This window comes from Sarcophilus harrisii, chromosome 3, assembly GCF_902635505.1.
Source record: "Sarcophilus harrisii chromosome 3, mSarHar1.11, whole genome shotgun sequence".
In the NCBI taxonomy this organism is placed as follows: domain Eukaryota; kingdom Metazoa; phylum Chordata; class Mammalia; order Dasyuromorphia; family Dasyuridae; genus Sarcophilus; species Sarcophilus harrisii.
In genome coordinates, this window is record NC_045428.1 from 562489976 (window position 1) to 562513926 (window position 23951).

Here is a 23951-nt window from a genome sequence, read left to right on the forward strand (position 1 = left end):
TATTGATTGGGGCTGGGAAGTTCCCAAGAATTTTTGAAGGAAATATCATAGAAGGATCCTAAAAATTTGGATTTATGTTCTGCTGCTTAATGGCCTTGTTTTTGGGCAAATCACTTTTCTTCTGCTCCATCAACAGCAAGTGGTGGCTATGAGGATCACATAAAATAATGTGTTTAAATTTTATATCAGGAACGTACCACATTATTGTGAAGAAATACTGCGAGAAAATACAGCCTTGGCAAGGAACCTTAAGACAGAAAAAAGTCTAAATTTTGGGTCAGAAGACTTGTCTTTGAATCTTGCATTGCCATTTTTGAGTTGCATCACCCTTGGCTCAATGAGAATTTTACATTTCTGACCCTCAGTTCTCATATCTAGAATAAATAAACTGGGCTAGATGCTCTTGTAAGACCATTCAGATATGAGTTCTGTGATTATCTGCTAACACACAGACCTGAATATTGCATGTTTGGAGATTTAGTTCCTGCTTTGTCGAGAATATATCCAACCCTCAATTGCCTGCCTCATCTGTAAAATGGGATCTGGGTTCATTTTATCTATATAACAAGTTGTAATGGAGATAACGTTATAAGATAATATTATTAATCCTATTTTATTCTTTAATAATTATTATTATATTAAATTAACTATTGAGTAAATATTAAATAAAATATAATATTTTACATCTAAATATTTAATAAAAGTTATAATAAAATATTAAGTAAAATAACATTAGATAGCAAAGTGTCTTGAAAAGTTAGAAATGCCATATATAGTTATTATGCAAAGTTCTCATAAGTACCAAATTTATATTTGATTTGTAAGTAGATGTTAAGCTCTTCAGTAATTGAAATTCACTTTTAATTTAATAAAATCTTACTCTAAGTCAAACAACATTATGGTATATATAGGTATATCTAAAAATGATTAATAGGGAAGGAAAGGGTTTACTCATTTTCATAGTTCTACTCATTGTGGGTCTTAAGTAGAGGCAAGGCCATTTTAAAAAATGATCTGCTGTGTATAGACTTAGCTCTTTTAGCCCACTCCCCATTAGGGTTGCTCAGATGGCTCTAATATGATTAGATCAGTACCATTGTAGCAAGAAAGCTGTTGATTCTCATTTCAAGACTTGACCTGGGCAGAGTAAAGATGTGACTTATTTTTCACCCTTTGAAGGCATTGGCCTTTTGCAGAGCTGGGGACTGGTAGTTGTCCTGTGTGCAAATCCTGGATTTGGTTATTGGGGTCCTGATATGAAATCCCAGGTCTTTGGCTTCCTGCCTGTTGAAATGCTTCAGAGCATACTTACTTCATGGGGCTGTTGGTCAGGAAATCTGCATCAATAGGAAGAGTTGCTGTTGTTTTTACCCCTGTAATCTTGAGCAGATGACGCATTCTACCCAGAGCATTAGGTTCCTTCTCTGTATGTAAATTGAGACACTTTGGACTTGTAAGGTCCCTGTGACAGTGTTCCTGTGGGGTGACAGCTTTGCCATATTAGTTCCATGGGTGACTAAAAAGCAGGTAAATGGAATGGTAGTACTCTCCGAAGAACAACTTCAGAAAAGGGGTGGGTTTAGGGAAAGTTAATGGATTCTGTTGTTCACATGTTGAATTTGAGGTGTTTAAGGACATCCACTTTGAAATTAGTACAATGGGCAATTGGCAATTTCCCCTATAATCTTGTCTGACCTAAAATTTTCACAAAATCATTTAATATAGGCTGGGGGTGTGTGCCTGTATTTTCTTGGTATAGAATAAGGAGACCAGAGTGTTCACCCTTACTATCAAGACCAAAGAGATTTTAGAAAAATAAATTCTACACTGGAGATTAGGAGGAGAACTCTTTTTTCCTCCATAAAAGATAACTGATATTTATGAGCCTTGGTTTACCTGGTGATGTTTACCCAGACCTCAGTACTGTTTTCTTTGAGATCTCAGAAAGGATGTTACAGGGCAGCATATTCTTTCCATTCCTTGAAGTTAAGAATTGAAAGGAGAAGAGGAAGTTTGGCTGTACAGAAGCCAAGAATAAAGATTTGCCTGTTTTTGCCACTCCCAGCAGCCCCCGTGCCTCTGTTTTTCCTCCCACTATGTTTTGAATGCTTTTTTGTGTAATGTTAAAACTTTCACATTGAATTGCTTCATTCATTCAGTGAATCTAAGTAAATTTGGAGATTCTAAGAACTCTAAACATGATCTCAAGGACCTTCCCTTTCCATTAGGTGGAATGAGGCCTTAGTGTTTATATAGTATGTGGAGAGTGGGATTAGTTTAGGTGGCTGAGTTCCAGACCCGATACTGGGAAAACTCTGAAGCACAGAAAAAGCTTTCCCCTGGGAGGAGTGAAGTTTATGGAAGAAGTGACATCCGAAGTGGGCTGGTGGGTAAAGGAGGTCATTCCAGGCATGGCTGAACGAGGTGATCAGAGACTTAGAGAAGGGAGAGCAAAGGATGACTCCCACCCATCAGTCCTCCCGGAAGTCCATCCTTCACTCAGCTGAAGCACTAACCTAACCTGTCCCCTCTCTGCTTCATCAGTTACAGGAAATAAGAAATCCTTTTTGGGGTTCAGAGGGCTCTGTAACCATCACCACTGGCCCACCTCCCCCATGATGCCGGCCTCCTTGCTGTGATTCTGTCTCCTGACTGCTCCCCAGGCTTGGAACTCTCCCACACCAGAGTGCTGCCTCCTGGCTTCCTTTAAGTCCCACCTAAATTCCCACCTCCTCCTGGAAGTCTTTCCTGGTCCCATTTAATTTTATGTCTTCCCTTTGTTGATTATTTCCAGTTTACCTATCTGTAGCTTGTTGGACTATAGTCGTTTGCATGTTATGTTATCTCCCCAATAGCTTATGAGCTGAAGAGTAGTAGGTCCTATGTTTTGCCTTTTCTTTGTGTTTCCAGTGCTTAGCACATAGTACACACTCAATACATGTTTGTGGACTGAATGACTATTGATTGACAGATCTCCTACCCTCTCCCTTGTCCATTTCTTTGCTCATACCATTTCCTCATTAAACCCTGTGCCAGGTTTTGGCCAACTCTCAGTAGTGGTTGACATCTCCATGGCAAATTTCAAATTGCTAGTCTCTAAGTAAAACTTGGCAAAGATCAGCCTGGATAACCATGGCATTGGAGAAGCATGGGCACTAAAAGATCAATAATTTGTCTTTGGCAACTTCGCAAACAATAGAAAGTGCAGAGTGATCTGTAGTGCTGAAGTTGGCCCCCTTTCCTGTTCTTCAGTGATTGAAAGGGCCAACAATGGTATTGTTTGTGGGACCATCTATAAACTTAAAATGCTGGTGTTTTGAATGTGAGACAGAGTAAAGTTATGGATGAATGAACATATTACGAGAGGAAGTAGATTATTACAACTTTGAGCTTCTCACTGTGATGAAGCAGAAGTGAAAAGGAGGTTGAGCTCATGGAAAGCTGGATCTCAGGTCTCCTCCAGAGAGACAAATAAAGAAATTTGTGGAGTTTTATTGTGTGCGCAAAGGCAGTAAGAAATATTTCAGTCGACATTTATTACTCTCGTAGTATAGTGCTCAAATTGAACATTTGCAAAAATATTATAGCTTATCTAAAAAACACTCTCCATTGCAGAAAATGAAAAAAACAGAGGAGTTGTGGAATTGTTAAGATGGTATATACTAGACTACCCTGTGTTTCAATATCCAGTGACTCCAATTCAAAGGATAGTGTTAGGGGAGGATGGTGGAAAATAAGCCAAATAATTAATCAGCAGAAGAGGCAAAAAAGCTCAAATATTCTGTACATCAGCCTCAAACTTTTGTTATGAACGCCTTTCAAGAAATGAGTTGGGATGGCCTGGAATGATGATGGCTTTGAGGTGATGTGGGAGTTGCTTCCAAAACATTAGATTGTACACTGCTATAGCGCTGTCCTCCTGGAGATCTAGATTTCCCACACATGAGAGTCTGAGATAGTGTCCTGTCTTCACTGTCTCTTGTCCCCCATCCATCCTTCATAGGAGTGGCAGATTAAGGTTCTTCAGACTCAGACCTGGCAGTGCTCTAGGACCTCTGCTCAGAAAGTTCCCATGTTTCTCTGCTGGCTCTAGGAAAAAACATGAACTTTTCTGCTGAGCATTGAAAGCCCTTCCCAGTCCAACTCCAGGCTGTCTTTCAGACTAATTTCCTGTTGCTCCCCTACCACCCCATGCTGTTTTCCAGCCATTTGGGTCCTATCCTCTTGCATCATAGATGCCATTCTATCCCCTCCCTACTCCCCCCAGTTGTCTTTTATATTTGCAGTGCTCCCCATCCTTAGTTGTCTCTTGATATTCCCACCTTCCTTCAAGGCTTAACTCATGGTACCTCCTATTTAAGGTCTTCATGGCTTCCCAGTTGTTAGTATGTCCCTGTACCCAATTTCTTTGAATTTACTTAGTATAGATTGTTGTATCTAATGTATTCATTTACATGTTATTTCACTATACTAGAATGTCAATTCCTAAAGGGAAGAAATCTTTTCATTTTTCACTTTATTTTCCTGGGGCCAGCCTTGTACACAGTGCTTGGTGCATAATAAGTGCTTAATAAATACTTGTTGAATTGAAGATCAAAATAAGACAATTAGAACAAATGATAAAAACAAGATCAGAAAATATGCAAGGGACACACACAGCACTATAATAACCTGTTGATACTGAGAAATACAGAGCATCATGGTGGCTAGAAAACAGCCGTGAAGACCTGGAAACGTGTCAGACAGCCTGCGGAGCAGGCCCTGCTCAGTCATACCAGCCTGAGGCAGACAGACTAGCAGGCTGCTGAGCGGAGGCTGATGGACCTGTGAGGAGGCCCTTCTCAGAGCAGGGAAGTTCTAGTGCCTCAGTACAGCCTCCCGGGCTCCCTTGTGGTGAACCCACTTGTGCCGTGTAGTGTGGCCTCAGACAGAACACTTCCCTTTTGGGGCTGCATTTTTGCAGGTGACTGAAATGATCACAAAGATCCTTTTTATGGGGTAGCAAGATGGCACCTTAGTGGATAGAGCTACCATCACTGCAGTTGGGAAGACCTGAATTCAAATGCAGCCTCTGATACTAATTCTATGACCTTGGACAAATCATTTCCCCCCATTTGCCTCAGTTTTCTCATCTGTAAAAATGAGCTGGAGAAGGAAATAACAAACCATTCCAGTATCTTTGCTAAGAAAATCACAAATGCAAAGAGTTGGGTGCAACTAAACAAGATCTTTTTTAGCCCCAAGTCTGAGATTTTGTTCTCATGATGATGATCCCTCCTAACTTACAGGTTCTATAAGGGTTCACATACTTATTTGCTCTCTGACTTACCTCAATGTATTTATCTTCTGAGGTATTTTTGAGTGTTTTAATGTGTATATATGTGTGCATGTATCTTTGTTTTTCTATGTATTGTTATAAAATATATGTCTGCATATAAATAAAGCATTTATTAAGTGCTTATTCTGTGGCAGACACTGTGGTAAGTGTGCATACACACATACTCTCACACTTTAAAAGTCTATTTTGAATGAATTTATTTTGATACTAGGTCTAAATGGAATTGAATGGGAAAAAAAGAAATAACTTTTAAGTTGAAACAAATTGTTTTCTGTTAAAACAAGTGAAGGAAAAGTGACAGATTAAACATTTTTGGTTTTGATTTTTTTTTTTTTTTGTATTCCTTAAACAATATCATTGATGTTATTTCTTCATAGCAATAATTTACTAGGGTGAAAATGGCAGTTAACTATGATATTAAAATTCTCCTCCATCATAATCCTAAAATAAACTGTAGGCTAGGTTTAATTACTTTGTAAGATATTTGGTGTGGTAAATGGCCCCCAGTTCTAATGTCTTTCATTAGGAGGAAGCCTTGCTATATGTTTGTTTGCTTAAGCCCTGGTGTTCTGAAATTGCACCATTTTCCTACTCTATTGACTCAACAATGTTTTCAGTAGGAGATTTTATAAAAATGACTGGTTCACCTTTTGGGTCTTATTTCCCTTAGAGAGAAAAATTTGTCAAGCTGAGTAGATGGTGTTGTTCTAAGAACATTTGAAACCTCATTTGCGAGAGTATGCTGTTTCTCAAGTTCAGTAGTAAGGACTTGAGAGGTCAGCATGGTTTCAGAATTGTGTTTTCAGGGTTGAGGCAATGCTCCAAAAAAAGTTTCCTGAAATAATCTTAAAGGCAGTATACTATCATGGAAAGAACTTGGGCTTAGGTGTCAAATGCTTGAGTTTGAATCCCAGCTTAGCCATTCCTTAACTGAGGTCACTTAACCTCAGTTATGCACCTCCCTTCTTTCAGCTGTGAATTGAAGGGGTTGTACTGGATGCTATCTGAAGCTCTTTCCTGCCCTAAGCCCTTTGTGTCAGTAGCCTTTGCCCCCTCTTTATGCTGTACATATAACTGCTGGAAAATATACTCTCCCTAGGAGATCTCATCTATTCTTACTTCTGTTCGGATGACTCCCATCCTTAACCTCTCTCCCCAGCTCCAGGCCTGTGTTTCAACCTGCCTTCTGCCTCCTTCCACTTGGATGCCTTCCCATCAGCTCAAATCAACATGCTTAAAATTGGACTCATCATCTTTCCCCCAAAACTGACTCCCCTTCCAGACTTTGCTATTTCTGTTAATGGTAGGCTTTAAAAACCTTAGTCATCTTGACTCCTCTCTCTCCCTCACCTTTCATTCAGTCACCAGTTATTATTGATTCTTTCTTTGTGATGTCCTGGCATTAGTTCCTTCTTTTCTGTTCACAATGCTACCACCTAGTTCAGGTCCTCATTTCCTCTTGCCTGGACTATTAAAGCAGCCTTCACTAAACTGGTCTCCCTGCCCTCAGTCTCTATCCTCCACTTTTCTCCGGTCAGTTTATCCATCCACCCATCCATCCATTCGTCCACCTATCCATCCATCTGTCCATTCATTCATTCATTAATTCATTTCATTCATTCATTCAACAAACACTTATTAAGTGCCTACTATGTGTAGAGTACTATGTCAGGTGCTGGGGGTTTAACTAAGTTTACAAAGTTTAACTAAGATGGTCACTGTCCTCATGGAGTTTACAGTCCTTGCTGTAGACCTTGCCAGATTAATTTTTCTACAAAAAAAAAAAAAAAAAAAAAAAATTATTTCAGTCTTGTCATTCCCTCTGTTCAAAAACCTCTGGTGCTTCCCCAATGCCTTTAGGATAAAATCTAAATTCCTTGGCCTCATTTGGAGCTTTGTGCAGCTGAACCCTAAACCATGTTTCCTTTTATTTTTTTATGTCCGATTGCTCCCCTCCAGCGAAACTTGCTGAACATGCTTCATTTTCCCATCTCCTTAACTTTAGGCCATTCTGCCCATCTCCCTGCCCAAATCTGGAAGCCTTGAGCATTCTTCTCTGTCTAGTTGAAACCTCTCCATCGTGCCAAGTCAGTGAAAGTCCCTCCAATTCTTTGAAGTCTTCCCAGGTCACGCCTGCCCACCATCACCGCACCTTCCTCTGGGCTCCATATCCCTCCTTGTCTTTGTCATTCATTTGGCAATTAGTCCTTTCCTGCCTTGTGACATATCTTGTACTGCTGCCTTTATCTAAATCTTGTTTGATTAACTTTTCACGTATTTGATTCATCTCCCCTACTAGGTTGTAAACTCCTTCAAGGCAAGGACTGTAATTTAAACATAACAATCAGTTTTCCCTCTCTGCCATTACCCTTCTTCCCCAGCATAGTGCCTTATTACATAGTAGACATTTCCTAAGTATTTGTTGATTGTTTGAAAGTAAAATTGTGTAGGCCTTTTTATGCTCAATGCATAATGAAGATAGGGATTTTCCACTAATTATGACTGAATTCAGCCTTTTGCTGGTAACCTTCCATAGCTGGAAGTGAGTTGTAGAGATTTACAGACAAATAGAATGGTTGGGGCTTTTAAAAGTGGCTCTTCTTGGGCCATGTTAAGGCTTAAAAGGGGGGAAAAGTCACTCTTTATTAGGCAGAGATGTTCAACAAACTGAAGCCTTGTTTTCCTCCTTTCCCAATTCTCTAGGAACACCGTTCTATCCAAGTCAGCCAGTGTACCAGTCAGCACCCATCATAGTGCCTACACAGCAGCAGCCTCCGCCAGCCAAGAGAGAGAAAAAAACGGTAAGAGGACTTGTCTCGTTCTTGCACTACAGATCTGTCTGGGTCAGCCACGGCTGTCGGGACATATGTTCAGCCTCTGAGATTTATTTTTTTGGTTACACTGGGGAAGGCAGCTATGAGGCCCTCCATGACAGAAGTCAGAAATCACAGCTACAAGGAAGCCTTGTTCCAATCCTGATCTTGTAGGTTTTCCTCATTGGCAAGTGTCCTCTCACTGTTGGGAGGGGGCATCGATGGCAGGTTTTACAGGAGTCCTGGGCCATGGATGATCTGAGACTGTTGCCTTGGCCAGCTGCTGACGACCTGCCACTTGACCGCCTCTCTCTGATCCTTTTGGATTTCTATGTAGAGTTAGTTAAAGAAAAGAGATTCAAACCAGTGAATGAAGCACAGGCATTTCTTTATGGGAAATAGGTATTGTTTTAAGAGTAAAATGACTAAACATTTGACGGAGGAGAGCTGCTCTTCCCCCATGTCTCTGACATGTCCTTACTTTGCTCCTAATGGATCTGGATGTTCCCCTTCAGGTGAGCATCAGATAAGAGTATCAGCACTTTGGCAGAGCAGGTGGAGTCTTAAGTCAGGTTTGGAGTCAGGGAGGATCTGGTTCAGAAACCGCTTCTTTTATCATCTGGAGAGATGATAGCAATACCTTAGTGCCTTCATGAGACGAAATGTTCATTTGGTTCAAACAAGGGGAAGTTCCTAAATACCTTACAAATTGTATAGTGGTCAATGAACAAGTCACAGAAGGACAGAGACAACCAACATATGCAGGAATAAGAGAGCATGTTTCTGCAGAATTTCAAGGCACTTTCCTCATTATACCTTTATAAGTTAAAAGTGGTGCAGTAATTCCTTATCCCCATTTTACAAGGCGGTGACAGATCCTGGATTCATACTCTGACCCCAAACCTAGTCCTCTTGCTATTACAGCACACCTAATCTGATAGCCTCCCTTTCTTCCTGCCATACATATCAAGACAATAAATGATCCCAAAAAGCCACTTCTAAAAGTTTCTTCCTGGTCACTTCAATGATAATTCCTTTGTTCTTTGCTTTGGCTTATTGTTTCTATCATAAAACACCCGAGAGCAGAGGAATATGATAAACCTTGAACTTTCTGAAAAGTATATTATTGGAGCATTATATAAACATATTTCAATTGAAGTTGAAATGTATTATTATTTTCAAAAATATTTTTAAGACAGTAGCCAGCTACTGTTAAATGAACTATTCAGTAAATCCCTCTGTTGCTGCAATTCTGATAACTTGCAGGCATTTTTAGACATTTTCTCCAGAGAATCTTTATAATTGGTCATTTTCAGATGCTGACAGAAAATGTAAAATTTGAATACAACCCACTGAGATCACACAGTGCTTGGGCCTTTTTTTAGGCCTGGTTCTCTAGTGCAAAGGCTATAGCTTATTAGTAAAATGTATTACTTAGGAATGAATGTCCAGAGTAGAAGAAATCTTCTTTCTTTCTAAAGGAAAGTTCATAAAACTGTTAAGGCAGCTAGGTGGTTTCATGGATGAGTGCTGGAGGAAAACTCAACTTCCTGAGTTCAAATCTAGTCTCAGATACTTATTAGCTGTGTTGATCCTGGGCAAGGCACTTAATTCTGTTTGCATTAGTTTTCTCATCTGTAAAATGAACTGGAGAAGAAAATGGCAAACCATTCCAGTATTTTTGTCAAGAAAACCCCAAATGTAGGGTCATGAAAAGTCGGACTGACTAAAGTGATTGAACAACAGCAACATGAACTTGTAAGCTTTATCAGTTTCTTCTGTTTTTCCATCGATCATTTCAAGATAATATTCTTCATTCCACAGATTGAACCATCCATTAAAAAGAAAGTTAAGTAAGAATAAGTGAAATACAGTATATATAATGATTCAATTCTGGTAATTCTCCACCTCTGCCTAAAGGAGGGAGCTGTATTTTATAAACTCAAGAGAGAATCATGTTTTCTTAAATACCATGCTTTATTCTGGGTTTATTTGAGTTTCAAGTACAAGTTCTCAAAATTAGTCTTTTTAATGTGATCATCCTAAGCCCTTAGGCACATTTTCCCAACTGAACAAAATGTATTCGTTCCCAATTCATCAAACTCTTTCCACTAGAATCCCTGGTAATTTTATGTTGAATTTCCTTTCACTCTTTTTTGCATTCATGCCATTACTTTCCATTTTGAGGCTAACAGATAAGAGGAACGAATATAGATCTTGGTTTGAGTAAAGTATGATTGGATATGGCTGGCATTATAGCCTTCTGGATTAGTGTAGTAGAAAAAGAAGAGGGGCAGCTAGGTGGTGGTGCACCAGCCCTGAAGTCAGGAGGACCTGAGTTCCAGTGTAGTCTCAGACACCGAACACTTCCTGGCTCAGTGACCCGATTGTCTCAGCAAAAAAGAAAAAAGAAAAGAAAAAGAAGCGATATCATAGAGTTGAGCTTTGGGATCATATCTTCTACAGAGATGTTGAATCCATAGGAGCTGATAAAATCATCAAACAAAATAGTATACAGGGAGAAGAGAAAATGAACCAGGAAAAAATTTTAGGGGACATTCACGATTAGTGAAGGAAGCATAATATCTAACTGCTGAGAGGGAAATGATGAACTCAGGAATGTAGAATCTGACACATTTTTGGATAAAGCTAGTGTGGGAATTTAATTTGCTTGATTATTGCTTGTTACAAGGATTTCTATTTCTTTTTCTAATATAGAGAAAATAGATTTTTGTTCATTGAAAAAAATCAAATCAAAATAAACAATCCTACCAATAAATGTCTCTACTAAGGAGATTCCTCTTTTTGTTGGACTAGTAATGGCATATTCAGATTCCTCTTTTTGTTGGACTAGTAATGGCATATTCACAGATTTGGAAATCCAATTTTTTTACACATATCTATTTATCAATTTATCTATGTTAATAATTTCATATGGGGAAGGATGTTGCTAACAGAAATTGGGGAATGCTTCTTGATTGGATTTGCTGTAGGATCTCTACAATGAAGGGATTTTTAAAAAGAGCTTTTAATGAGGAAGGAGCTCATTTTAAGCATGCCAGACAGCTTGGGCCAAGCTGGATGCGGGAGCTGTAATCCTGTGTCTGGGGCAAACTTGCACTTTGGTAAGATAGAATGCAAGACAGGGTGTGCTGAGAGATTAGCTTTAGCAAGGTAGACCAGGTTGTAAAGGTTTAAAGTCTCTGCAGGGCCAAGCAGAGTTGTTGGGAATGACAGAGTCAGAATCTCATTTTGGCCGCTGTGTGGTGGGCGGGTTGGAAAGGGGAGAGACTAGCTTGCAGGGAGATCAGGGAAAGACTGTTGCAGTATTCCAAGCCAGAGGTGACTAGCTGTTGTGATTGCAATGTGAGTAAGTGGATGGATGTAAAAGAAATTGAGAAGGTTGAATTAATAAGATTTAGCTGCTAGATTAGATACTAGGGAGGGAGAATGAAAGTGAAGAGTCAAGGATGACTCCCAAGTTGAGAACTTGAGTTCAGAGATGTCTTAGTTCAGGATGCCTCAAATGTCCCATGACTTTAAATCGTGCTTGGACTAAGGACACTAATGCTTTGTTAGCAGCCTAAGGCTTTCATTTATATATAAAGAGGTTTTGAAACCACCCAGACAGATAAATGTTTGCCACTGCAAATAATATCTTTTTGTCCTAAATCTTTAATGATAACAGCAGACATTAAATAAGGCATAAATGATTTACTTCATCTGCTAATGTTACTGGCTCTTCATGTGCCATCTAAATGGAGGTACCTACCCATTTGAAGATGCATGTAACAAGTAGGTGTTAGTTTCAGGAGATCAACCAGAATCTTACAAACTAACTAGAATGTTTATTTAAAGGAGGAGGGACTTTTACAGAGAATTATTGATTTAAAGTTGAAAAAGAGACCTTAAAGGGAACCTTGTCCAACCCCAGATGTGATAGATTTTAAAATTGTAATTCATAGAGAAGTGGAATGAGTTTTTTTTGCAGTTACAGAATTTGCTCATCATTGTTTACATTGTAGTAAATATTAAATTACCTCTAGCTTGACCTGGGCAGAATAAACAAAACCCTGAACCCATAGGAAGTTTGACAGAGATCATCTGAAATTTTTCTTGACTGAGAAGTTCAGAGCAATGGATCTTCCTTGAACAAGTCTTTGTTTCTATTGGATCTTAATTTAAGTTGGATCTAATGGGCACTAATTTTGAATTTGAGTGAAATTTTGAATCTGAATGATTTTAAGAAATTAACCGTTTTGTTATTTCTGTAAATCAGGGGCTTTTCTTTATCTACGTCTTACTCATAGAAGCATCTTTTGGGCCCTGGCTTGAATGAATGTATGAGGACAATAGGATCATAGGTCAGAACTAAAAAGAACCCCAGAGGCTTTAGCAGAGTCCTTTTCATTTTACAACAGGAGAAACTGAGACCCAGAGAAGGAAAGTGACTAGCATCTACTCATATATAGGGTATATGGCAGAGCTTTGCCCTCTGACTCCCAATCTAGTATTCCTAGCAGCCCTGCTGCCTTCCTGGGAAATCTGTATGATGCATCTACTGATCTCTACAATATCCTCATTCAGTCTCTTTATATATGGTGTTTTCTTTCTTTCTTTCTTTCTTTTTTTTTTTTTTTTTATTTGGTAGATACGGATTCGGGATCCAAACCAAGGGGGGAAGGACATAACAGAGGAGATCATGTCTGGAGGTGGCAGCAGAAACCCTACTCCTCCCATTGGGAGACCTACGTCGACACCGACACCTCCTCAGGTAAGAGGCAGTAAGTTCTGGTGGGATCCTATATGCATTTGGTTACTAACCACTCCTGAGCTTTGCTGTTTTCTAGAACCACTTTCTATACTTTCCATTTCCATTATTTGTCTCATAGTCCTGAATATCTAGATTCTACATACTGGGTTTTTTTAAAAAGAAATAAAAAATTAAAAAAGACTGTTGGTAACAGTTTGATATGTGGTGGTCTTAATCAGAATCTTGACAGCTGTCATGTTTCCAAATGAGCTCTTGCTACTCTCCTGGGGAAAGGAGTTTATGTTTTTATGGAGAATATTAGGCTTTAAAAACTGTCCCCTGTGCTAATGCAAGTGCTGAAGTTGGGACTCTAAACTGTTTTGTGGCACCCCGTGTTAGGATTGCACATATGTTAACTCTCATGTATTATATAACTCCATGAAGGACCTTGTGAGCCTTTCAATAGGAACGTTCTTTGAGGAAATGATCCTTTAATCATCAATTAAGTAATTTCTTAAATACATATATCATATCACTTTAGGACATGAAACCATGAAGTCAAACACAATCACAGATAGTGTGAACATGGAAATGAAAATCCACAGAAAGCAGTAGGTCCCGTCTGCAGCTTGGAGATGAAAAATTGGCACAAAAGCCTCCTTCAGACTTGGCAGAAAAGTACATTAGAATGGTCAAACACATCAGAAATCACTTTTATAAAACACAAATCAAGACTTCAGTTAAAGAGTACCTCCTGCTGTACGAGAAGGTTCTGGAGATAAAAAGCCCAAATCAAACAGTCTTGCCCTCAAGGAATTTAAAATTGTGAGGGATCCCATTTTTATACCTCTCTAAGTAAATTATCTGCAAGATTATCTCTGGAAAGAAAGAGAACAAACAGGTGGCTGAGGATGATGGAAAGACTTGTCAGAGTTCCCAGAGACTTAGAAAAGTAGCAAGGGTTTTCTAGGCAAAGAAGGAGGCCTTTTAAAAGGGCAGAGAAGTGCTAGGTAGGATGCTCAGTTGAGGGAACAGTTATTAGTCTGTTCTGATTTTACCAATAAGCAGAGAGAGGAATTAGGAGATTATGGCAGAAGAATCTGTTTCTCTGATGGAGACAGATTTTGGAATGAGGAGTTTATGCTAGAGTTACTAGGGAATTGGAGGAGGAGAGGAAGAGAATGAGCATTTATATAGCTCCTACTCTATGGCACTGTTCTAAGTACTTCACAAATATGATTTTCTTTAATTTAATTGGTTCAGTGAGAAGGCAACTAAAGTTTTCTTATCTTTCATTGTTATAACATGCAAATTTTTTACTTAGTTGTCATTAATAAGGTTCTAATTTAACTGAGTTTTAGCTGCTTGTCAGAACATTAAATCTCATTAAAATGACCTCCTGGTGACTTTTTGTACTACTTGCCATTATATTCAGATGCTGTCTTTCCCTCTCTGGCAGTCTTTGGGATCCGGAATTAGTGATTTCCTTCCATATCCAATCACTTAAGCCAGTGGCCAGAAGCCAGCCATTCTTTAAGTCGTCTTCATGTTAACCTTGTCTCCTCCGTTTTCACTTTCCATGGTCACTGTTTTTAAAGTAAGAGGCTGTGTTGTGATGTTCTGCAAAACCTCCTACCTCACTGACACCTGGTATGTCAGTATCAGCCCTGCTCTTGGCACCCTCAGCTTTAGCTGCATTTGAATATCCTGGATGACATCATCTCAGATAATTTTCAGGCTCTTCCTATATTATGCATTTAGTGTTCTAAGGGCCCTTTTCTAATTGTAACTTTTTTTTTTCCTTCCATTTTCTTTTCCTCTGTTGATATATAGGACTCTATACCACTTAAAATAAATGGACTGCCAGTACTAAAACTTAGGAAAATTTTGGTTTTCTAGAAATTTTTTGGTTGTAGTACATTAGTTTCATTGAACAGGAGTTATTTGGAAGGATCAGATATGGAATACTTTAACAACCACTATATGATTTGAGAATGACTTGTTAGAACAAGAGCAAAAACAAGAATGAGAAGACAATTATGATGTGCAATTACGGCAGCTCCAACCTGATACGTTGACAAAATGATCTCCCAAAATTAGAACTGGATTAAACAAAATATCTAGACATTGGGCTAAGTGACTAACTGCTTCTTTGCTTCCATATGTATTCATCCAATCCTGTGTCCAGCAGATGTAAAGCAGCCACCCTTTTTATTTGGGAGAGGCTAAAAGAATCCAGTGATCACTTTTCTACAAATAATGATCTTCATAATTAACAAGGGGAGGCACAAGGCAGCCAAGAACAATACTGGCTTAGATTAGAAACGCATTTGCACTGTCAATAAAAAGTTATAATTAAAAAAAAACTCATTTGCAAAATATTATGGAGGGAAGTTTAGGAAGAGTAAAGGAAGGAATAGTGGAGGGGAAAATGTATTTGTATCCAAATTGCTAATATAAGTTATTTAATCCAGAGAGCATTTCAAACCACTTATAAATGAACAGATGAAAAATAGAATATGTCTCTTAGCATTTCTAAAGCACTCTTTATCATACAAAATGAGCTACCATTTTTAGATTCTAATATCTCACATTCTGGTATGCTAGTTGAAGCATTCAAATGGCACTAAAGAAGAAAAGATGAGAAGGACATTTAGACTAGACTGTGTGCGCAGGGGAAAATAATACATGGGCACCACATTACCTGAGAGGAAGATATAAAAACATTGTAGTAAATCATAGACATTATTTCTAAGAGAAAAAAAGGTGATTGAAAAGATAAACAATAGCTCCTGATTTATTTTCTCAGCATAAAATTGTAGAGAATGATCTCTTCATATCATCAATAATATTTTAAATCAAAATACGAGAAAGTAGCAAAATGCAGCAGATCAAATGATTCAATTTAAGGAATACAAGATCCTGCTGTTTTTACAATTTGTTGATTATGAAAAGGCATCATTGAGTAAAATGGAGTTATAAATGTTTCCCAACAAGGTGTCTTTTTTGCCTATGTAAAAGATTATACACAGTTCCTTCATGGCTGCAGTGAAAGATAACTTTGCTTAATGATGCTTCAGTCATTAGGATTAGGCAAGAAGACATCAAAGTATGTTTTGCTAAGATGTTCTCCATTATTGTGATATCCTTTGCAAAGGGCAGATGGACCATGGATTACTCATTAATTATAAAGTTCTTTAGATACAGCTGTTTGGAGATGACTTTGCAACACTAGAGAGCTTTTTTTTTTTTTTTTTTTTAACTGAGATTTAATACCAATCCATGGTTGAAATCTCATTAAGTACATAGTCTCTGAGTTGGGAGGAGTCTTAATGACTTTCTAGTTGGGGCTGTAGCTGAAGCTTTCCAGCAGAGAAGAGTCTGGTGCCTGCTATTTTATTCTTAGATAACTTGAACAGTTACAAATTTTTTTCTATATATTCACCCTAAATTTACTACTTAGAAATTCTTTCCATTTGTTCTTGGTTATTCCTTCTGGGATAAAATAGTACAATTCCAAACCCTTTTCTATGTTCAGCCCCTATATAACAAGTGACATAATGACAATAACAATAACTCATATAGCTCTTATTGTACACCAGACACTATGCTAAGCTCTTAACAATTATTATAAATTATTTCATTGGATCTTCACAACAACCTTGGAAAGTAAGTGCTGTTATAATCCCTACTTTACAGTTGAGGAAACTGAGGCAGGTAGCAGTTAAATGACTTGGCCAGTAGCGTCTGTCCCAGCAACAGTAGGTGTCTGAGCCTTGGTCTAGGCTGAGTCTTTTTTCCATAATACTGATGTAATACAGCTTCTAGGGGAGACAGCAGTAATTTTAAGGTTCCCTGACCTTAGGGGGGTTTCTATTCTAACAATCTGTCAGTGCTTCTAAAGTCCTATAGCTTTGGAATCTGTGATCTTGAGTGAATACTACTGTCCTACAAACATTACTGTCTGTTAGTCAGTGATAACCAGATTCTTGAGACCACTCCTTGGTTCTACCCCTAGGCCATAAAATTAGCATATCTGTAACATAAAAACTAGATAAATGAGTCTCTTTGCTTGTGTTTCTTTGCTAAATTCTCTTGGAATTTAGACCATTCCAATTGGCGTTACAATCACAATAAATTTAGCCCCTTGACTTGGAAATGAGTTCAAGCCTGCAAATTCTTTTGAGACACCTCGTGACACCGGTCTGTGACCCCGATCTTTTAGGATCCCTTCCCAGCCTCAGCAATACCACCTAATTGCATTGGTATCAATTTACATGTAGAAGCAAAAATAGATCAAAGTATTTTAATTTTTTAATTGACCATAGTTAGCTCAATACTTATTTATAGAAAGAGAAGGTATTTTTTCCTAAGATCTTCAGTACATTCCAAAGCCAAGCAATTGCCTAACTATGAGCTTCTGATCTCTATTGTAATGGCTGGAGGGCAGTGCCCTTGTCCAGGTGACCAGTGCTGGCTGTGGCTATGACTCCAGCTGTTCCTATACTGCTCCCTCTGACCCCGGGGGGCTGCATATCTCACATGGTCTTGCTCAGCAAGGAAGCTGGAAGGGTGGGAAGAATGTAGGAAGAATGGGTGGGGCTAGTCCAAGTCAGCAAAGCCAGCTGTGGGCATATTTGCATGGAGATCTTTTCTGTAGAAGTAGATGCTGCTTGTTGGCAGTGAGTCTTTGTGGTATGATTCGCGCATGCTGTATAGCTTCACTTGTCACTTTCCACACTTAAAAAAAAATACATTTATGGGTGTAACTCGCATTGGTTTTAAGAGGATCACATGAAAAGATTCATGTTCTAATCCCATCTATTTTTAATTCATCTCTCTGATTTCATTTCCCTCATCTGTAAAATGAGAGGCTTGGAGTTGCTAATAATCTTTACGGTTCTTTCTAGCTCTATATATTCTATATGTGTTTGTGTATTTGTATGTGTGTGTAATTTTATAACCCCAGATAAGAAAATACAAAGTCCTATTTATGTTTTGATTATCTTTTTTTTTTGGGGGGGGGGGACACAATATATTTCTATTAGAGTATCTGGAAGCAATAGGGAAACATTAAGTGTACGTCATCTAATCAATTAGTGAGCATAACATTAAACCAACTATTGCTGTCACGGAGCTCACATTTCTTTTATTTTTCCCTTCTTAAAAATTCCTCCCCAAGTTACATGTAAAACAACATAGTTTTTTGGGTTATACATGTACATTCATTTTGGACATATTTCCATATGAATCATATTGGGAGAAAAGAATTTTAAAAAACATGAAAAAAAGAAACAAGAAAAAAAAAAGAATATAGAATGTGTTAATTTACATTCAGTCTGCATATTTTTCTCTCTGGATGCTGATGGCATTATCCATCTGAAGTTTATTGGAATTGTCTTGGATCACTGAACCTCTGAGAGAGAACCAAGTCTATCATAGTTGATTGTTGCGCAATCTTTTTGTTGCTGTGCACCATGTATTCTGGTTCCACTTGTTGTGCTCAGCATCAGTTTGTTTAAATCTTTCCAAGCATTTCTAAAATCAATTTGTTCATCATTTTTATAAAACAATACATTCCATTCCATTCATATATCATACTTTTTTCAGCCATTCTCCAACTGACGGGCATCCAATCAGCTTCTGGTTTTTTGCCACTATGAAAAGGACTGCCATGAACATTTTTGCTCATGGGGAGCCCTTTGTATGATCTCTTTGGCATACAGACCTAGTAGAGACACTGCTGGATCAAAGGGCATGCAGTTTTGTAGCCTAGGAATGTAGTAAAGAGTGACTCTGAAGACAGTTCAATGTCAAAAAAGTGTGTATTTGATCCTGCTGTTAATAGGGAGCCACTAAAGTTTATTGTGTTAACAGGGCTTTTATGGTCACATCTGTGGCTTCAGAAAATCATGTGTCAACTTGAGTTTAAGGTAGATTGACATAGGGAAAGACTTAAGAGAGACCAAGTAGCAAATTATTTTTGTAGCCCAGGTGAAAAGTGAAAGGCTATGAGGAGGTTGCTTTGTGAATGGATAGAAAGTGGCAGATATAACAGATGGTTAATGCGAGTGAGGAATCCACCTGGAAGGTTGGTAGTGCTCTCGAAAGTAATGGGAAAATTCAGAAGAAGGAGATGATGATGATAATAGATTAAAATAATATTCCTTCACTAATATATTAATATTTTAAAAAATACATTCTTACAGATTTGGTTTTTTTTTTTTTTTTTTTTTTTTGTTATTTTTGTTTTTTTAGCTTGAGTTGCATGCTTTCTTGCTTTCTTTTTTGATTTGTTTCACATCATTCTAGATATTCATTTGGAATTACATTATCCAATTTTATCTATGTTGATTAGTGAGACAATAAAAGTTGTACTGCTTGAGTTTGATTTGCTGAAAAGCATTTTAGAGATGAAATGCTAATGGCCTAAAGGGACAGAGTAATGGGTGATTAAAAATAAAATACTTTAAAGTATAATTTTTTTTAAAAAACAAAATTTTTTAGTCCTTTTTGTCTTCACGGTGAACAATTGTTTCTATACATAAAATTCCATCCCCAGTTTTAACTTTGATGAACAAAAACAGCAAAGCAAATGAAAATGACATTGTGACCAAATTTTTCAACATATATGATTTTTTTAACCAAGGAATCCCCTGACTCTCTTCTAAAAAATAGGGTAGTCTATTACATTTTCTTGCTCTTGTTATAATCATTGTTTTTTCATTTACTCCACCAGCTTCCATTAAAATTTTCAAAATTAATACATTTTATATTACTTTATATGTTCTTCCCCCACCAAGGAGCAATCCCTTGTAATACAAAAGCAAAAGAGGAAAAACAGTGCACAAAAGTCATCAGCTAAGTGTGACAGTACATACTTTATTCTACTCCTGTTTGCACCAACCACTATAAAGAAAGGATCAAGGTTGTTCTCATATGTCCTAGGTGCAAAGTTTGGTTATTAAATAACATTGTTTTTGTTGTTTTTCTTTTTATTCATTTTATTCATGATATAATCATTGTGTAAATTCCTTTAATGGTTCTCCTTGGTCTGATTTGCACCAGTTTACATGACTTCTGATTTTTCTGAATGAGAAATGTCGAGGTAGAGTTGTAGATAGATTGTTGCACTTGGAAACAAGAAAATTCTGCATTTAGATGTGGTCTCAGACACTATTATTAGCTGTGTGACTGAATAGATTTTTAAATTCTGTGTGCCTCAGTTTTCTCATTTGTAAAATGTGAATGATAATAGCACCCTGCCTCACAGGGATGTTGTGAGGAATATTTGTATGAGATAATATTTGTAAAGTACTTTGCAAACCTGGAAGTCTTCTATAAATTCCAATATACTCATATTGATTGTATTACATTGTATTTCTTATATTACAATTTGCTCAATATTCCCCATGTAATTACATCTACCTTGTTTCTGGTTTTCCTGCCCCTCCCCTCTCACCCCCCCACCCAAAAAAAAAAAAAAAAAAGAAACCAAAAACCTGGCTGGCTTTGACTATTTTGTCATAGAACATGTACCATCATGTGTTTGCCCCTTTCCAAGTCTGTGAATATGCATGTATGTATGTATCTGTCTGTCTTTGGTAAAGGAGTAAGAGAAGGTGTCTTGGGGCCATGCTGCTTTGTGTTGTGGCAGTTCTTTTGATTTATTTTGTTACAGTCATGGTGTTTTCTTTGCTAGCCTTCCTTATCTACATATCAGATTGTGGAAATCTTTCTAGATTTCTCTTTAATCATCATAGTTGTTATTTCATACAGCATTCCATCACATTCTTGTGCCACAATTTGTTTATTCCCCAGTTGATGGATATCTGCATTTTGCTATATATGTGAGATCTTTTTTTCTTATCAGTTGGATCTTCTTGAGATGTGTCTGTTGTAGCATCTCTAGGTGAAATAGTATGGACATTTTGATGATTACTTTATTTTCTTGATTCCAAGTTGTTTTCCATAATAGATGTATTGATTCAAAGTTCCACCAAAAGTGTTCTAGTCTGAATATCTTCCTACAATCATTTTAACAGCGACTATTCCTATGTCTTTTGACATCTTTGCCAATTTGCTATCTGTCATAAAACCTCAGGGTTCTTATAATTTACTTTTCTCTTACTACTATTTCCTATGGTTGTTAATAGTTTGCATTTCTTCTGAGAGTTGTTTGTTCATAGCCTCTGACAACTTATCTTTTGGGAAATGGCTTTTAGCCACATGTGTGTAAATGTGTGCATATTATATGTGTGCAGATGCATGTGTATTAGTTTTTGCAGATCATCAATAACAAATCCTTATCAGACAATTTTTTTAAAAATTTTTAATAGTTTTTTTTATTTACAAGTTATATGCATGGGTAATTTTACAATATTGACAATTGCCAAACCTTTTGTTCCAATTTTTCCCCTCCTTTCCCCCACCCTTTCCCCTAGATGGCAGGATGACCAATACATGTTAAATATATTAAAGTATAAATTAAATATAATATAAGCATACATGTCCAAATTGTTATTTTGTTGTACAAAAAGAATCGGACTCTGAAATATTGTACAATTAGCCTGTGAAGGAAGTCAAAAAATGCAGGTGGACAAAAATATAGGGATTGACAATTCAATGTAATGGTTCTTAGTCATTTCCCAGAGTTCTTTCACTGGGTGTAGCTGGTTCTCTTCATTACTGAACAAATGGAACTGATTTGGTTCATCTCATTGCTGAAGGTGGCCAGGTCCATCAGAATTGATCATCATATAGTATTGTTGTTGAAGTATATAATGATTTCTTGGTCCTGCTTGTTTCACTCAGCATCAGTTCATGTGAGTCTCTCCGGGCCTTTCTGAAATCATCCTGTTGGTCATTTCTTACTAAACAATAATATTCCATAATATTCATATACCACAATTTATTCAGCCACTCTCCAATTGATGGGCATGTACTCAGTTTCCAGTTTCTGGCCACTACAAAAAGGGCTGCCACAGACATTCTTGCACAATACAGGTCCCTTTTCATTCTTAAAGATCTCTTTGGGATAATTATATCCCAGTAGTAACACTGCTGGATCAAAGGGTATGCATAGTTTGATAACTTTTTGAGCATAGTTCCAAATTGCTCTCCAGAATGGTTGGATGTATTCACAATTCCACCAACAATGTATTAGTCAGACAGATTTTTTGATAAAAAATTTTTTTTCCCATTCAGCTATAATAATTAATTTTGTTTGTGTAGAAGCTTTTCAGGTCTTTGTAGTTGCTTCTATCCTTTGATTAAAAGATACCTCTTATCCAATTCTCTCTTTTAAAAATGATATTAAATTGTATATTAATTTTTAATTCATGGGGGAATATTACACAAGATGTTGATTCAACCCAACTTTTTTTTACAAGATGTTTTTCTAGTTCTCCCATTAGTTTTTATCAGCTAGAAAGAGCTCTTTTCTATGCATTTGATGTTTTCTAGTTTAGTGGATTATTGATTCCATTATTTCTGATTCTCCCTCATTTGTTATGTTTGTTTTATTTACCCTTCCTTTAAAAAAAAAAAAAAGATACCAAATGGTTTGTTGAATATTTCTTTATAAAATAGTTTGAGGTCTGGAAGTGATATTCTTCTTCCCCTTCTTATTTCTTTTTAAAATTTCCCTTGATATTCTAGATACTTTGTTTCTTCAAATGAATTTTTTTTTCCTGAGTTCCTTAGGATATGCCTTGGATAGTTTGATTGGTATAGCGTTAAAATTGTCAACTTTGCTAGTATTTTTATTTTTCATAGACCAGCCAAAAGTACTGAATATTTCTCTGGTTATTTAGATGTGTGTTTGGTTTTTTGTTTTTTTTTTTTTTTTTTTCCCTCCAAGAGAACCGGAGCTAGGTGATGTGCCCAGGTTCACACAGCTATTGTGTCAAGTGTCTGAGATGGATATGAATGTAGGTTCTCCTGACTCCAAGGTTAATGCTCTATCCCCTGCTCTGCCTAACTCCCCCTGTTCTTTATTTCTTAAAGGAGTATTTTTTTAATCTCCATTTTTACATTCTTAACACTTTATTTTCCCCTAATTACATGTTCAAAGTCTTTAACATTCATTTTTTTTGAAATGTTGTATTTCATATTATTTTCTAAATCCCTAAATGTTGTATGCATTTTGTAGTTGTTTTGAATCAGATTTCCTTTTCTGTTCTCATTGCGTGAAGTTTATTATATTGAAAAGCTGTTGATTTGGTAGCCTACAAGTTTGCCAAAACTTTTAATTGCTTCCATTTCTTTGCTGATGCTCTAAGATTGTCTAAATAAATTATCATGGCTACAGAAAAATAGGATACTTTTGTTTCCTGTATCTATCTTTCTACCTTTAGTTTCTTTTGCTTGGCTTATTGTTATTACTAGTATTTCTACAATTTTTTCAAACAACAGAAAGAGTGGACTTCTTTGCTTTATTCTTTATTTGGAAAGATCCTAGCATGTCCCCTTTGCACACAAGTGTTTGCTTTGGTTTTAAATAGGCAATCCTCTGCTTCTGTTTTGCACGGTTGGGGCATAAATGAATGTCATACTTTATGAAAGACTTTTTCTAGATCTACTGAGATGAAAATTTTGCTTTTGGACATTTTTGTTTTATTATGACTAATTATACAGATTGATTTTAAAAGGTTGAACTATCTTTGCACTCCTGATATAAATCCTACTTGGTTATTTCTTAAAATTGCTATAGTCTGGCAAGATTTTATATAAAAATATTTTGAGGACATATTCATTAAATATATTGGCTTATAGTTCTTTGTTTTATCTGTCCCAGGTTCAAGTAGTAAGACCACACTATTCTCATAAAAGGAGATTTGTAGAGTTGTTTTCTTGCTCAGTTTTTGAGAGTAATTAGTGTCATATTGACACTATTTGCTTCTGTGATTCAATCGAGATTGAGGGTTTTTTCTTTGGTAGTTCTTTTACAGTAATCAATTTTTTGTCTTTTTTAAAAAAGTAATTGTTTATGGCCTCTGTAGTATGAGTGCTATATCTATGTCTATCAATTATCTATCTATCTATC

The 23951-nt window shown here is 37.0% G+C and overlaps 1 protein-coding gene across 8 annotated transcripts in view; it reads left to right on the plus strand.

Annotated features, from left to right (window-relative positions):
* The window catches only part of EIF4G3 (eukaryotic translation initiation factor 4 gamma 3), a 275515-nt gene that overhangs the window by 128775 nt on the left and 122789 nt on the right, over positions 1–23951 (plus strand). For 7 of the 8 annotated variants that reach the window (XM_031962683.1, XM_031962686.1, XM_031962684.1 and 4 more), the window contains 2 exons: positions 8042–8139; positions 12803–12925. In XM_031962683.1, the coding sequence (XP_031818543.1) occupies positions 8042–8139; positions 12803–12925 (221 nt within the window). Of the gene's footprint in view, positions 1–6497; positions 6642–8041; positions 8140–12802; positions 12926–23951 lie in introns of all 8 variants that reach the window. The other variant, XM_031962682.1, reaches the window with a different exon arrangement.